At 41.5% G+C, this 16,427-nt stretch overlaps 1 protein-coding gene across 1 annotated transcript in view; it reads left to right on the forward strand.

Moving 5' to 3' along the window:
* The window catches only part of LOC311146218 (netrin-1-like), a 50,414-nt gene that overhangs the window by 22,875 nt on the left and 11,112 nt on the right, over positions 1–16,427 (forward strand). Inside the window, exons 3-5 of the mRNA XM_084182723.1 lie at positions 612–800; positions 7,730–7,879; positions 9,033–9,086. Of these exons, the coding sequence (XP_084038849.1) occupies positions 612–800; positions 7,730–7,879; positions 9,033–9,086 (393 nt within the window). The remainder of the gene's footprint in view (positions 1–611; positions 801–7,729; positions 7,880–9,032; positions 9,087–16,427) is intronic.

Below are 16,427 nucleotides of genomic sequence, written 5' to 3' on the forward strand. Positions count from 1 at the left end.
TTATAACAATAAAACAACTAAGAGAGTTAGTAAAGGCTGCGAGATCTGTGGGAAAGGAAATCTCTCTCCTGACGTCACTATGGGTCAGAGGTCAAATCCATAGGCAGGTGGAGGGGAAAGGAGAGCGTGGAGTCAGACCACACCATTTAACTCTTAGAAACTGGATCGCTCACAGCCTGGCCAGGCCATCTGTTTTAAAAACCCATTGTCTCCAAATGACATGTCTGACCAGAGGACTTTGACCCTCTGATGTCATTAAAGTAACAGTAACTTTCTCAGGGTCCCCATACACTACACTTCACTAGCTGTTATTTGGTTCCCCTCCACTAGCTTTTTGGAAATTGGAAAGTAACATGGTCAACACCCTACCATGATATACTGTACATGTGAATTCGTTTTTCAGTTCCAGCTTATGAAGCACTAGACTAGCTGAACTGCAAGGTTGCATGGTGGGAGTTATTTTGTGTTGAGTGTTGAGGTTCAGGTTCAGGAGGCCAAAGCCTTCGTTAAGTGTACTCAACACCTGTGTAAAAAGCATGCGAACCCACTGACCTCTGTGTTATTCTCCCCCTCACCTCTCTTTCTCTCCCCCTCTCTCCATCTTTCTGCAGCCTGCCACTGTAACCTGCACGCCCGGCGCTGTCGTTTCAACATGGAGCTGTACAAGCTATCTGGGCGGAGGAGTGGCGGAGTCTGTCTCAACTGCCGCCACAACACGGCCGGACGCCACTGCCACTACTGCAAGGAGGGCTTCTTCCGGGACATGTCCAAGGCCATCTCCCACAGGAGGGCCTGCAAAGGTATCTGGGCTGGGCGTCTGCTGGGTGGGCTGCTCAAAATGGCTGTGTGACACAAAAACCTCACACTAGCTGATATTCTGCTCCAGTTTTGGATTATTATTACTTTTACCCCTTTTTCGTGATATCCAATTGGTAGTTACAGTCTTGTCCCATCGCTGCAACTCCCCTATGTACTCGGGAGAGGCGAAGGTCGAGAGCCATGCGTCCTCCAAAACACAACCCTGCCAAACCGCACTGCTTCTTGACACACTGCTCGCTTAACCCGGAAACCAGCCGCACCAATGTTTCAGAGGAAACACCGTCCAGCAGGTGACCGAAGTCAGCTTGCAGGCGCCCGAAGTCAGCTTGCAGGCACCCAGCCCGCCACAAGGAGTCGCTAGAGCGCGATGGGACACGGAAATTGTGCACCTCCTCATTGGTCTCCCGGTCACGGCCGGCTGTGACACAGTGACGCCTCAAGCACTGCGATGCAGTGCATTAGACCGCAGCGCCACACGGGAGGCCCCAGTTATGGACTTTCTTGACGCATGTTGTTGGAAAACAAGTTGAATTGTTCTGCCATGATATCTAGAAATTCAACACATTATCAGCAGGAAACAAGTCTTCCAACAACCTTTGATAACCTTTATGCGTAGAACTTTCCACTACTTCACTACTATTTATTATTATGTGAGACAGGGGAAAGAGAGTTGTAAAAGAAAAGCTCCCACCTGTGCCAGTGTGAGTGTTGCTGACCTGTGTGACTCTGGTACAGTGGGGGAAAAAAGTATTTAGTCAGCCACCAATTGTGCAAGTTCTCCCACTTAAAAAGATGAGAGAGGCCTGTAATTTTCATCATAGGTACACGTCAACTATGACAGACAAATTGAGAATTTTTTTCTCCAGAAAATCACATAGTAGGATTTTTAATGAATTTATTTGCAAATTATGGTGGATAATAAGTATTTAGTCACCTACAAACAAGCAAGATTTCTGGCTCTCACAGACCTGTAACTTCTTCTTTAAGAGGCTCCTCTGTCCTCCACTCGTTACCTGTATTAATGGCACCTGTTTGAACTTGTTATCAGTATAAAAGACACCTGTCCACAACCTCAAACAGTCACACTCCAAACTCCACTATGGCCAAGACCAAAGAGCTGTCAAAGGACACCAGAAACAAAATTGTAGACCTGCACCAGGCTGGGAAGACTGAATCTGCAATAGGTAAGCAGCTTGGTTTGAAGAAATCAACTGTGGGAGCAATTATTAGGAAATGGAAGACATACAAGACCACTGATAATCTCCCTCGATCTGGGGCTCCATGCAAGATCTCACCCCATGGGGTCAAAATGATCACAAGAACGGTGAGCAAAAATCCCAGAACCACACGGGGGGACCTAGTGAATGACCTGCAGAGAGCTGGGACCAAAGTAACAAAGCCTACCATCAGTAACACACTACGCCGCCAGGGACTCAAATCCTGCAGTGCCAGACGTGTCACCCTGCTTAAGCCAGTACATGTCCAGGCCCGTCTGAAGTTTGCTAGAGTGCATTTGGATGATCCAGAAGAGGATTGGGAGAATGTCATATGGTCAGATGAAACCAAAATATAACTTTTTGGTAAAAACTCAACTCGTTGTGTTTGGAGGACAAAGAATGCTGAGTTGCATCCAAAGAACACCATACCTACTGTGAAGCATGGGGGTGGAAACATCATGCTTTGGGGCTGTTTTTCTGCAAAGGGACCAGGACGACTGATCCGTGTAATGGAAAGAATGAATGGGGCCATGTATCGTGAGATTTTGAGTGAAAACCTCCTTCCATCAGCAAGGGCATTGAAGATGAAACGTGGCTGGGTCTTTCAGCATGACAATGATCCCAAACACACCGCCCGGGCAACGAAGGAGTGGCTTCGTAAGAAGCATTTCAAGGTCCTGGAGTGGCCTAGCCAGTCTCCAGATCTCAACCCCATAGAAAATCTTTGGAGGGAGTTGAAAGTCCGTGTTGCCCAGCGACAGCCCCAAAACATCACTGCTCTAGAGGAGATCTGCATGGAGGAATGGGCCAAAATACCAGCAACAGTGTGTGAAAACCTTGTGAAGACTTACAGAAAATGTTTGACCTGTGTCATTGCCAACAAAGGGTATATAACAAAGTATTGAGAAACTTTTGTTATTGACCAAATACTTATTTTCCACCATAATTTGCAAATAAATTCATTAAAAATCCTACAATGTGATTTTCTGGAGAAAAAAATTCTCAATTTGTCTGTCATAGTTGACGTGTACCTATGATGAAAATTACAGGCCTCTCTCATCTTTTTAAGTGGGAGAACTTGCACAATTGGTGGCTGACTAAATACTTTTTTCCCCCACTGTATTTGGAGTCTATTGGGAATTCCATGACAACACAAGCAAAACAAACTGAAGTGATATGTGAGTTGATCCGCTGTACAGTTGAGTAGAATCAGATCTTGCTATCATCCCCCACCCCCATACACACACACTCACAGGTGTGAGCACATAAGTCAGGTTTGAGTCCATGCTGTCCAGGATTAGTGTGTGGAGGAGAGAAAAGCTTCACTCCCTTTGTCTCCCTGCACCGTGGGGAGAGGAGACAGGCTCTGAGGCACTGAGCAAACAAGCACCTGTCACTCACACACACACACATGCGTCCACACACACATGCGCACACACATGTGCACGCACGCACACACACACACATTAAATCACATGCAATCACACAAACACCAGCACAACCAGATGCTGAGGCAGGTTTGAGTGAGTGGATTAATAAAAAGCATATTCATTTTGCACATTTACCTCAAATGCATTAACTTCTACCGTTGTTCCTTGTCCAAGTCATAAGTTATCTCTCTCAAATAGAGGTTACATGTTACAGTAATAACAGCATTTCTGTGGACTGAGCCTATGAAACAATGTAGTTGGAGTACCTTTACCACTAAAGCAGGGGAGGATCCCAACACTCGGTCCCTAGTGACCACATTTTATTTGCTTAACTTGGAGAACTATAATGAGTCGCCCTGAATATCTGTGAATTGTAACGGGGGAGGGGAAACCTCAGAGGATTTCCCTGGAAAAAGAGATGAGTGGCTAACAATAGAAGTGAGGTCTGCCATGGAATTCAGGAGTACAGGAGTTGATTCAAACAGTCTCTTTGAACAAGCCAGCATCAGATCCACCAACATTACACTTTACCCTGAACTGGATGACTTCTAGTCTTTCCAAATATTTATCATACAGCAATATCCTACAATCTTAGAAAAAAGGGTTATTCGGCTGTCTCCATAGGATAACCCTTTTTTGTTCGAGGTAGAACTCTCTATGGAAAGGGTTCTACCTGGAACCAAAAAGGGTTCTTCAAAGGGTTCTCCTATGAGGACAGCCGAATAATCATTTTATGTTTTAGATAGCACCATTTTTTCTAAGCGTGTAATATCCTCCTTGTATGAAAGACAGAATATTGTTTCAAGTCGTTTGTTTCCAGTCCCATTACAACATCCCAATGTGCTGTATTACACTGGGACCCAGCTTGCGCTTCAGTGACAAGTGAGTGACTCTGTGCAGACCCACATATTGTGGTCTCCGTGGCTGCATTCCTATTGGCTCAGAGCGGGGTCTCGGAGTACCTATCCTCCAGTGCCCTTTAGCCTGGTACACCACTGGCCAATTAGTCACAGGAACTGCAACATATTACATTTCTTACTGCAGACCACAATAGACCTCCACTCTTAACTCATTCTGACTATTCCAAGTCTAACGGAGTGAAAGTATCAACACAGTCCACCATCATTTATAAAACACAGCCACTTACCCAGTCTGTTTTGGGGTTGTTTCACAGTGGTGGCTGTCAAAGTTCACACCTAATTGGAGTTCAGGGCAAACATAGTTCATGTTGTGCTGTTGTTCTGAACACATTTGATGGATCTTTTGCACTTGAAAGTGGCTAATGGTTGGGAGCATCATTGTTTCACTGCACGCTGCCAGCCCAAACATTTTTACAGCCTATATTTGGGATGCAGTTAGGGGCAGGCAGAGGATGAAGCTATGGGCAAGTTAGTGTTACAGAGGTTCTCTCCTTCCCTAATGAGCTTACCACATACAGCAACCTGTCTTAGGCTTTCTAGTGGGCAGTATCAGTAATGTGACGGCTTCCAGCTCTGCCCCACCATTTACTCTGGTCCATACTCTGGGATCAAACCCAAACAGCCTGATTGCTGTGCTCTCCTCAGATGACAAACTCAGCGCTTTGTGACATAAGTTAGGGCCCAAGGTATTTATTGTTCAACTCAGCCAACCATCTCGCTCTGCTGTTTTTGGACAGGAAACACAATGCTGTGCCAACACAGCCAGGAGGAAGTCTGCTTTCATTCTCCAACCTGAACCCCCAAAATTTAGGATCACCACTCTCAGAAAGGTGGAGGTTACGAAATAGACCCCTCCGCCATATAGGCCGAAACACCAGCGTCTCCAGTGGCAGTGTGGAATGCCTCATGTTTTATTTCCCAGATTAACGACTTCATCCCTCATCAAGCGCAGTGTAAACACGGCTCTCGGAGTGCAGCGCGGCCCCCGGCGGCCCCCAGCTCTAACGGTTTGTTTTATTCCCCGTCCTCTCGTCCGCTCCGCCGTATAAGCCTTTCACCAGGCACAGGGAGCCCACAGCAGTGGAGCAGCCACACGGTCCACTGCACTACACTCCCCCTCAACCTCTCAGCAACTCTTTACCTCCACACCGCAGGCAGCTCCACACACGCATGGGGAAATTAATTAATGTTTCCAGTTGGTTCCCAGTGTAGGACTCAGAACATTAAGAGCATAGTGCAGTGGTTTGAGCTCAGAGGACGAGGACTAGATGGTAGTGGATGGATTGAGTGGAGACGCAGTGGTGCATCTCTATTGTGAAATAATATAAAGCAATACAAAAACAATAGTTATTTTGATGTTGCTTTCAAATACAACCCCTTAACCCCTTAAGAAATAGACACAAAACTTTAGAATACACATGGATGTTACCCACATGCCGTAGGGAGGGACAAGAGTGACCTCAGGTTTTTTTTTTTTTTTTATGGTCTCACCCTGCATTAAAAAGTCATTTGTAAATGCTTTAGAAGATAATGCCCATGAAATAAACGGAAAGAAAGAGCAAGCCTACAGTTTCAGTCCATGTACCGTACAGTTTAGAATCCTGTTTTTAACTTAATGCTCATATAACCGTGGGCATATTTATTGTATTCCTACTGTGTGACGTAAGAACCATAAGAACATTCTAGATGGGAAAGATGGAGGACTTGATTAGAAACATGACTTTTCATTCATGACCTTCTTGTTTATTTTATGCTCATTTAATTATACCTCAATAAAATGTGTCAAACAGACTTGACAAAATGTACTTATACTGCAAATTGAGTAGAAAGAGGACAGAAAAGTTTTCGTTTTTTTTATTTAACAAGTGACTTCTAATATTCATGAAGCCCATTGTATCCCAGCTAATAGCACCCAACTCCAGCCTCTGTTGGACCACTTAAAACTATTTTCAAATTACTCTTCTGCTACATAAAACACATACAACTCTAATGGAGAGAGCTGGGCTTCAACTTCAAACACAGGCTTTATGGTAAACGTTTGGCAGAGCACATGCACAAAACGAAATTCTCACATTTAATGTGCGATCCTCCCGACTAACAACTTAAACAGACGGCTTTGAAGTGTGTTCCACTCTTCCATTAATGGGGAACATTATTCAGGATATATTTGCGAGGAGCTCTTTGCCAAAAAGCTTTAGATTGTACACTCAATCTGAGAGGCGCACAGGCTCTGCTCTGCCCACCGTGGATCACAACGCTCCACAGAGAGAACACAAAGACTGGTCACACACGGCTCACACACACGGCTCACACACACACGGCTCACACACACACACGACTCAAACACACACACACGGCTCACACACACACGGCTCACACACACGGCTCAAATACACACAGGCTCACACACACACGGCTCAAACACACACGGCTCACACACACACGGCTCAAACACACACACGGCTCACACACACACGGCTCACACACATGGCCCAAACACACACAGGCTCACACACACACGGCTCACACACACACGGCTCACACACACGGCTCAAACACACACAGGCTCACACACACACGGCTCAAACACACACACGGCTCACACACACACACAGCTCACACACACACACGGCTCAAACACACACACACGGCTCACACACACACGGCTCACACACACGGCTCAAATAAACACAGGCTCACACACACACGGCTCAAACACACACGGATCACACACACACGGCTCAAACACACACACGGCTCACACACACACGGCTCACACACATGGCTCAAACACACACAGGCTCACACACACACGGCTCACACACACACGGCTCACACACACGGCTCAAACACACACACGGCTCACACACACACGGCTCACACACACACACACACACACACACACACACACACACACACACACACACACACACACACAGGTGCAGTCTCAAAGTGCTAACAGACCAGGCAGAGAAATGTGATATTATTTGATAATGTAATATACTGTTCCTCAATACTCATGCCTGATGGTAAGGCCTACAATCATTAAGGAAAAAGGGAGTAATCGTAATTTGTTTGAGGTTTACTGCTGGTGCAGGTCCCAGTCACCATCTGTGGTGTCCTGGGAGTCACTTTAAGCTTGTTCAAAGCTTACTTTGAAGTTTAGAGAGTCAACATTGGAGGAACGAGAGGCACAGTGAATTGAGAAGGATGCTTTATGCCTAATTGGTTTTAAATATTAAACCAATACTAGTGAAGACCTAACAGATTTCATATAATCTACATTTTGTTGATATCATCTCATTTGTTATCTCTGTTTTCTCCTGCTCTTTCCTCCTGACAGCGTGTGATTGTCATCCAGTTGGCGCTGCCGGCAAGACCTGCAACCAAACCACCGGCCAGTGCCCCTGCAAGGACGGCGTTACTGGCATCACCTGCAACCGCTGTGCCAAGGGCTACCAGCAGAGCCGCTCTCCTATCGCCCCCTGTATAAGTATGACCTGCCTCAGTACTTAGAGATCTGTCCTCAGATAGACCACACAAGTCAGCCCAACCATAGCCCAGCTAGTAACAACACTGGCCCCATCAATTGGAGTAGTCGCTGACAAGTACTTTATCGCGCCAAAACCCATGCTTGTTATACATGAATTCATGGCCTGAGTTCATTTCATTTGGTTATTTCCCCGTGTTCCTTTATTTATTTGGATGGATATTTTACTGTTTGACCAGAGCTTAAGTAAACAGGCCATAATGTCTAGGCTAACATGGCCTTGTGTGTTGCAGCACCGTTAACAGCCCATCTCCCTATAAATCCACCCAGCCAGTCCAGGGGAATGATGACTGATAGGTTTATTCGCAGTATCAGCAGCCCATAGATTCCAGCCTCTTGCCGATAAACGAAACCGCCACACACAAGATGGGCTAATGGGTGGCTAGCACCGCCAACGCAGCTGGCATGACCAGATAAGATAACGCTGATGGCTGGGACACATAGACATTTACAATTGGCCACCATTTTATACAGCCGTTTCAATTGGTGACATTTCCGATAAAGTTGTATTTGGAAATTCAACAAAGCCATTGTGGAAAAGGAATCAGTGTGATATGTTTGGCCAGGATCCACAGCGATAAAATAAATCTGTGAACCCACTGGAATAGGATTTCTTTAATTTTGTTGGGAAAGTAACAAATTTAGTGTAAAAGTTGGAGCTGAAAATATTTGGTTTCTCGTATATTTTCTAGATAATATGTTTTAGGTTTAATAGCTTAATATTACATTTTTGTGATATCAAACTTCCTGCCAACTTCAATTTTAACAAGGCCGGGGGGCCTGGCTCTCTGTACCTGACAATACAGCATGCCACGAATACAAGACAATGAAACACAAATGGGAAACTGGCTATTAATGTGTATTCCAAGCACAATCTCTGTGTCCTAATCAGCCATCAATAACATGACAAGCTATTAAGGCATCCCTGAGAGTATATCACCAATGCTCTGAGGTTCATTTAAGCCCCAAGGAAGGCGAGCAGGAAATTGAACTGAGACGTTCTAACAACTTTGCTCCTTTTTCCACATATGAAGCTGTCAAACTGAGTAGTGATGTGAAATGTCATTATGTTTGTGCTGTGTTCTCTCTGCTACAGAGATTCCAGTTGCATCGCCCACCGCCACCTATATCAGCTCTGAAGAGCCCTTAGGTGAGTTTGTGACACTATTGAGCCATGTGGCATCCACAGAGTATGGCAATTACTAAAGCATTACATAACAAATATATTGTATTTTAGTACATGCACAATTCTTATCATTGCACAGTTTATATTTTTTATGTTTTTCTATTTCTACATCTTATTTCGGTTCAGGGTCACCTTCATAATTGTAGTATTTTAAGGGTCACCTTCATAATTGTAGTATTTTAAGTGGATATCTATGTGTCAGGAGATGTTTTTGGTCAGCTCTCTCTCCCCGGCCTCCCATTCTGTATTCCCACTCAGCCTCAAGCCCATAATCTGATTGCATGCTTCATTCACACCCGAAAGTTTTTCAATCAATTCTCGCTGCGCTGAGAGGGAAGATAACCCTTCCCTTGCTTACTTATTTACACCCTATTGTTCAAATGCACAGCTCTAAGTCTGCGTGCTATAGTGCAACACTGATTTTAAATGACTTACCACTGTAACATTTAGCTCATACTTTGTCACTGCTCAGTGCATGCGTGTGAGGAGAAAAAGAGAGACCTTGAGCAAAGTATTGGTCTCTAAAACCTGTTGCCTAAGCCAACTTGTTTTTGGTCCAACTTAAAGGGATACTAGCATGCTAGCAGATACCCATAGACTTCCAGTCATTGCGCTAATTCTAGTTAGCATTGTCTCGAGAAACTACCTCTAACTTCCTTCATACTGGACACAGAGACATCATCTGACTCTGGGGAAGTAGAAAAAGGGCCTCATTGCCAAAATCCCGAAGTATTCCCTTAAATTGCCATGCTTGTAAAACATATACAATACCAGTCAAAAGTTTGAACAAACCTACTCATTCCAGGGTTTTTCTTTAATTTCATTATTTTCTACATTGTAGAATAATAGTGAAGACATCAAAACTATGAAATAATACATATGGAATCATGTAGTAACCAAAGAAGTGTTAAATCAAAATATATTTTATATTTGAGATTCTTCAAATAGCCACCTTTGCCTTGATGACAGCTTTACACACTCTTGGAATTCTCTCTACCAGCTTTATGAGGTAGTCACCTGGAATGCATTTCAATTAACAGGTGTGCCTTCTTAAAAGTTCATTTGTGGAATTAATGCGTTTGAGCCAATCAGTTGTGTTGTGACAAGGTAGGGAGGGTATACAGAAGATAGCCCTATTTGGTAAAAGACCAAATCCATATTATGGCAAGAACAGCTCAAATAACCAAAGAGAAACGACAGCCCATCATTACTTTAAGACATGAAGTTCAGTCAATATGGAACATTTCAAGAACTTTGAAAGTTTCTTCAAGTGCAGTCGCAAAAACCATCAAGCGCTATGATGAAACTGGCTCTCATGAGGACCGCCACAGGAATGGAAGACCCAGAGTTACCTCTGCTGTAGAGGATAAGTTCATTAGAGTTACTAGCCTCAGAAATTCAGCCCAAATAAATGCTTCACAGAGTTCAAGTAACAGACACATCTCAACATCAACTGTTCAAAGAGGACTGTGTGAATCAGGCCTTCATGGTCGAATTGCTGCAAAGAAACCACTACTAAAGGACACCAATAAGAAGAAGAGACCTGCTTGGGCCAAGAAACACGAGCAATGGACATTAGACCAGTGGAAATGTGTCTTTTGGTCTGGAGTCCAAATTGGAGATCTTTGTTTCCAACCGCTGTGTCTTTGTAAGATGCGGTGTGGGTGAACGGATGATCTCCACATGTGTATTTTCCCACCGTAAAGCATGGAGGAGGAGATGTTATGGTGTGGGGGTGCTTTGCTAGTGACACTGTCAGTGATTTGTTTAGAATTCAAGGCACACTTAACCAGCATGGCTACCACAGCATCATGCAGCGATACGCCATCCCATCTGGTTTGGGCTTTAGTAGGACTATAATTTGTTTTTCAACAGGACAATGACCCAACACACCACCAGGCTGTGTAAGGGCTATTTTACCAAGAAGGAGAGTGATGGATCTGATCTCCATCACCTAGGACTTGACATAGATTAAGTAGATTAATCAAATCTCACATTGTTGTCAATTTCTGCTCAATTTGCATGCTTTCTCAATCAGCTTTAACTGTATGTGCACTCGTAGATCAAGTTATTTCTCGAGTTGGGCTCTGGGATATAACAGCCGTTGAGTATCGGATTTTATGGTGGATTGTGGAGGAGGGGGGTTGAGTGTGTTGGAGTATGTGCGTGTGTGCTGGTCTGGCATCTGTTGTGGGGGGGGTGGGGATGTTGGGGGGGGGGGTATGGGATGGACCGCGGGAATTATTTGCTAGGATAATAATTGCTTGTCAATGAATTAAATGTAATACAATGGCAATCCTGGTTATATGTTAGAATCCTATGCGTGAACTGCCGACATTATTACGCATATTAATTGATAATGATGGAAAATAGGATATGCATAATAAAAAATAAAAAAATAGTTATATAGATATATATATATAGAGGTGAAAGCATTGGAAATGCTTTTGGCGGTTAACCTGCTTCTGTTTTGTGGGTGGCACTGTGTGCTGTTTTCGATGGATGGGTCCTGGCCTCTCGGGGCCTTAGGGATACGGAGGGACGTGGGGGGGATGCTGATCACTGGGATGACGGCTCAACTTGGGATGGGGAGGGGCTTTAGCGGGGGAATTAGTGGAGAACAATTGAAGGGTTACTCCGTAGCAATGCAAATATCACGGTACAGCTATATGGACACTCAATCATTACGCTATTTTTTATTGGTAAATTTACAAACATATGTAATGATAAATAGACTTGAAACTTGTATCTCATTATGGTGTATGGTGAAATAAGTATAGCCAGTTATAATTGTAATGGCTTAGCTGATAATAACAAAAGAAGAACAATATTTACATGGCTCAAAGAGAAGGAATATAATATCTATTGTATACAGGAAACTCATTCAACAATTCGAGATGAAGTAGCGTGGAAAAAAGAATGGGGGGGGGGGAAATATACTTCTCCCATGGGCAAAGAAATTCAAAAGGGGTGATGATATTAATTAATAGTAATTTCGATCCGAATGTGCAAATTGTCCAAATAGATACGCAAGGTAGATGGATTATTTTAAATATGGTATTGGACCATAAACAGATATGGCTCATTAACCTTTACGGACCAAATAATGATGATCCACAATTCTTTGACAATATATATAATAAATTATCAAGCCTGCAAGCAACTCAAGACAATATTATTATGGTGGGGGATTATAATACTGTTTTAAATAGCTCAATGGACCGAAAAGGAAATCACACCACAAACAATCACCCACATGCTCTTAAGGAAATTGTGAATGTCATGGATACATTAGAACTAGTAGATATATGGAGGCTTAAATATGCTGATCTAGTGAGATATACATGGCGGAGACTGAATCAAGCTAGTCGTCTTGACTTCTTTCTTATCTCATTCTCGTTGGCACCAAAAGTAAAAAAAGTGTTGATAGGGGACAGAATGCGGTCGGACCATCATATAATAGGCATATACATTACTCTGACTGAATTTCCACGTGGGCGAGGATATTGGAAATTTAATCAAAGCCTATTAGATGATAATTTATTTATAATTAGAACAAAGGAATTTATAACTGACTTTTTCCAACATAACATAGGTACAGCGAATCCCCTTATTGTATGGGACACCTTTAAATGTGCCTTTAGAGGCCATGCAATTCAGTACTCATCTCGAAAACAAAAGCAATTTAGGTCAAAAGAGTTTATACTAAGAAAGAAATAGAAAGTCTAACAGAACAGATAGATGGCAATAAAAACTGTAACATAGAGGCTCAGAATAAATTAGAGGAAAAACAAAAATAAATGGAAAAACTTATTCAAGAAAGATCAAGTGTAATATATTATAAAAATAAAGCAAACTGGATGGAATATGGGGAAAAATGCACAAAATTCTTTTTTAATCTTCAACATAGGAATGCTACCAAAAAGAACTTAATGAAACTGGTTACAATTGACGGAGTCACCCATAATTCACCTAATGATATTTTGAAGGAAGAAACAAAGTATTTTAAGCATATGTTTTCTTTTCAGTCGCCTCCATCTCCTCTAACTGAAGCTAATTGTAGAGATTTTTTTCCTATTGATAATGTCAAATTAACAGCCACACAGAAAGACTCATGTGAAGGTGAAATTACAGAGGAGGAACTTCTGGATGCAATTAAAGACTTTAAGTCCGGGAAAACTCCAGGGTTGGATGGCATACCAATCGAGGTATACCAAACCTTTTTTGATATACTAAGAGGACCGTTATTAGCATGTTTTAACCACTCCTATGTAAATGGTAGATTATCTGACACTCAAGAAGAAGGTCTGATCTCATTATTACTGAAACAGGATACAAGTGGAAAATATAAAGATCCAGTCCATTTACAAAATTGGAGGCCCCTTACACTTCAGTGTTGTGATGCAAAAATCCTAGCAAAATGTATAGCGCATAGAATTAAAAAGGTATTGTCGGATATTATTCATTCTAATCAGACAGGTTTTTTACATGGAAGATACATTGGAGATAATATAAGGCAAGTATTGGAAACAATAGAACACTATGGAAAATATGGGAAACCAGGCCTGCTATTCATAGCAGACTTCGAAAAGGCATTTGATAAAGTTCGACTGGAATTTATATATAAATGCCTGGAGCATTTCAATTTTGGAGAATCTCTTATAAAATGGGTCAAAATCATGTATAGTAACCCTAGGTGTAAAATAGTAAATAATGGCTATTTCTCAGAAAGTTTCAAACTGTCAAGAGGAGTGAAACAAGGTTGTCCACTATCGGCATATCTATTTATTGTGGCCATCGAGATGTTAGCTATTAAAATCAGATCCAATAATAATATCAGAGGATTAGAAATACAGGGCTTAAAAACAAAGGTGTCATTGTACGCAGATGATTCATGTTTTCTTTTAGATCCACAACTAGAATCCCTCCACAGCCTCATAGAGGATCTAGATACATTTTCTAACCTCTCTGGATTAAAACCAAATTATGACAAATGTACTATATTACGTATTGGATCACTAAAAAATACAATTTTTACATTACCATGTAGTTTACCAATAAAATGGTCTGATGGTGATGTGGATATACTCGGAATACATATCCCAAAGGAAATAAATGATCTCACTTCAATACATTTTAATAGAAAGTTAGCAAAAATAGATAAGATCTTACTACCATGGAAAGGAAAATACCTGTCAATTTGTGGAAAAATCACCCTGATTAACTCTTTAGTATTATCCCAGTTTACCTATTTGCTTATGGTCTTGCCTACGCCTAGCAAACAGTTTTTTAAATTATATGAGAAAAAAATATTCAATTTTATTTGGAACGGCAAGCCAGACAAAATTAAAAGAGCATATTTATATAATGAATATGAATTCGGAGGACAGAAATTATTAAATATTAAAGCATTAGACCTATCACTAAAATCTTCAGTCATCCAAAAGTTATACTTAAATCCGAACTGGTTCTCAAGCAAATTAGTAAGATTGTCTCACCCACTGTTCAAGAAAGGCCTTTTTCCCTTTATTCAGATTACAACCTCTCACTTTCAGTTATTTGAAAAGGAAATAATCTCCCAAATGTCACTATTTCTAAAACAAGCCATAGAAAGTTGGTTGCAATTTCAATTTAATCCTCCAGAAACGACAGAACAAATAATGCAACAAATATTGTGGTTAAATTCAAATATACTAATTGACAAAAAACCTTTATTTTTTGACAGAATGTTTAAAAAAGGTATAATCTTCGTAAATGATATCATTGGTAGGACTGGTGGAGTTATGTCGCACATGCAGCTAACAAAAACATATGGAAATGTCTGCTCTACCCAAAATTACAACCAAATAATTGCAGCCTTACCGCAAAAGTGGAAGAGGAAAGTTGAAGGGGGAGAAAGTAAGGAACTTGTCTGTCGGCCTTGCATTAAAGAACATAATTGGTTAAGGAAAACTGTGATAAATAAAAAAGTATATCAGTTTCACTTAAGGACCAAAGGATTGACAGCAGTCCCATATAGATTGCAAAATAGTTGGGAAGAGATCTTTGACGTACCGATCCCATGGCATAGTGTTTATGAACTGACACGCAAAACGACACCGGATTCAAAAATTAGAATCTTTCAATTTAAATTATTATATAAAATTCTTGCTACCAATAGAATGTTATTTATATGGGGGATACAATCTTCCCAGCTCTGCAGATTTTGCTGTGAAGAGATAGAATCATTAGATAATTTGTTTTGGTTCTGTCCATTTGTAGCTTGTTTTTGGACACAGGTCCAGGAATGGCTAAAGGATTGCAATATTTACCTGGAACTAACCTTGCAGATAGCATTACTGGGTGATCTGAAAAGTCATAGTCAATCAATCAATAATATAATAATACTTTTAGCAAAAATGTTTATTTTTAATTCACAATCTGTAGAAGCAATGAGAATAGAAAGGTTCAGAACTTTTGTAAAACATCACAGTATGGTTGAAATATATATGGCAAATAGAAATCCTATATGGATGGTGTTAAGAGATAGATGGGAGGTATTGAATAGAGTTGAAGGATGGGACTAATAACAAATAACAACAAATAATAACAAAGATAGCTAATAATGTAAGCATACTGTGTCCATAATAAGTATATAGGTTGTATGTTGGGAGCTTTTGGGAAAGAGCACAGTTAGAAAGATATGGCATTTAGAAGCAAACCGGATGGACATCATGAAAATGATCGGAGAGGTTGAGAGTAGAAGAAGTTCAGGAGCAAAAAAATAAATAAATATATATATATATATATATATAGATATAGAATTATTGTAAAATTAACTCTGTCCATAAGGTGTAGATAGTAAGTATAGACCGGAAGTAGAGGCCTGGGCGTTGTTGTTCACTAATTTACTCCAAGTAGGGAAAGGATGGTGGGGTTGAAAAGTAATAAAGGGGAATATATATATAAAAAATTTAAAAAACATGGGGGATTGGAAGTGATGCAGACAATTACATTGATAGAAGATACAATCTATCTGCAATATTAAGCTGATCCATCCCCCCGAAAAAAAAAAAAAAAAAAAAAAAAAAAGAAGGAGAGTGATGGAGTGCTGCATCAGATGACCTGGCCTCCACAATCCCCCGACCTCAACCCAATTGAGATGGTTTGGGATGAGTCGGACGGCAGAGTGAATTAAAGCAGCCAACAATTGCTCAGCATATGTGGGAACTCCTTCAAGACTGTTGGAAAAGCATTCCAGGTGAAGCTGGATGAGAGAATGCCAAGAGTGTGCAAAGCTGTCATCAAGGCAAAGGGTGGCTATTT

Source organism: Coregonus lavaretus (genome assembly GCF_964263955.1).
Source record: "Coregonus lavaretus genome assembly, chromosome: 2".
Classification (NCBI taxonomy): Eukaryota; Metazoa; Chordata; class Actinopteri; order Salmoniformes; family Salmonidae; genus Coregonus; species Coregonus lavaretus.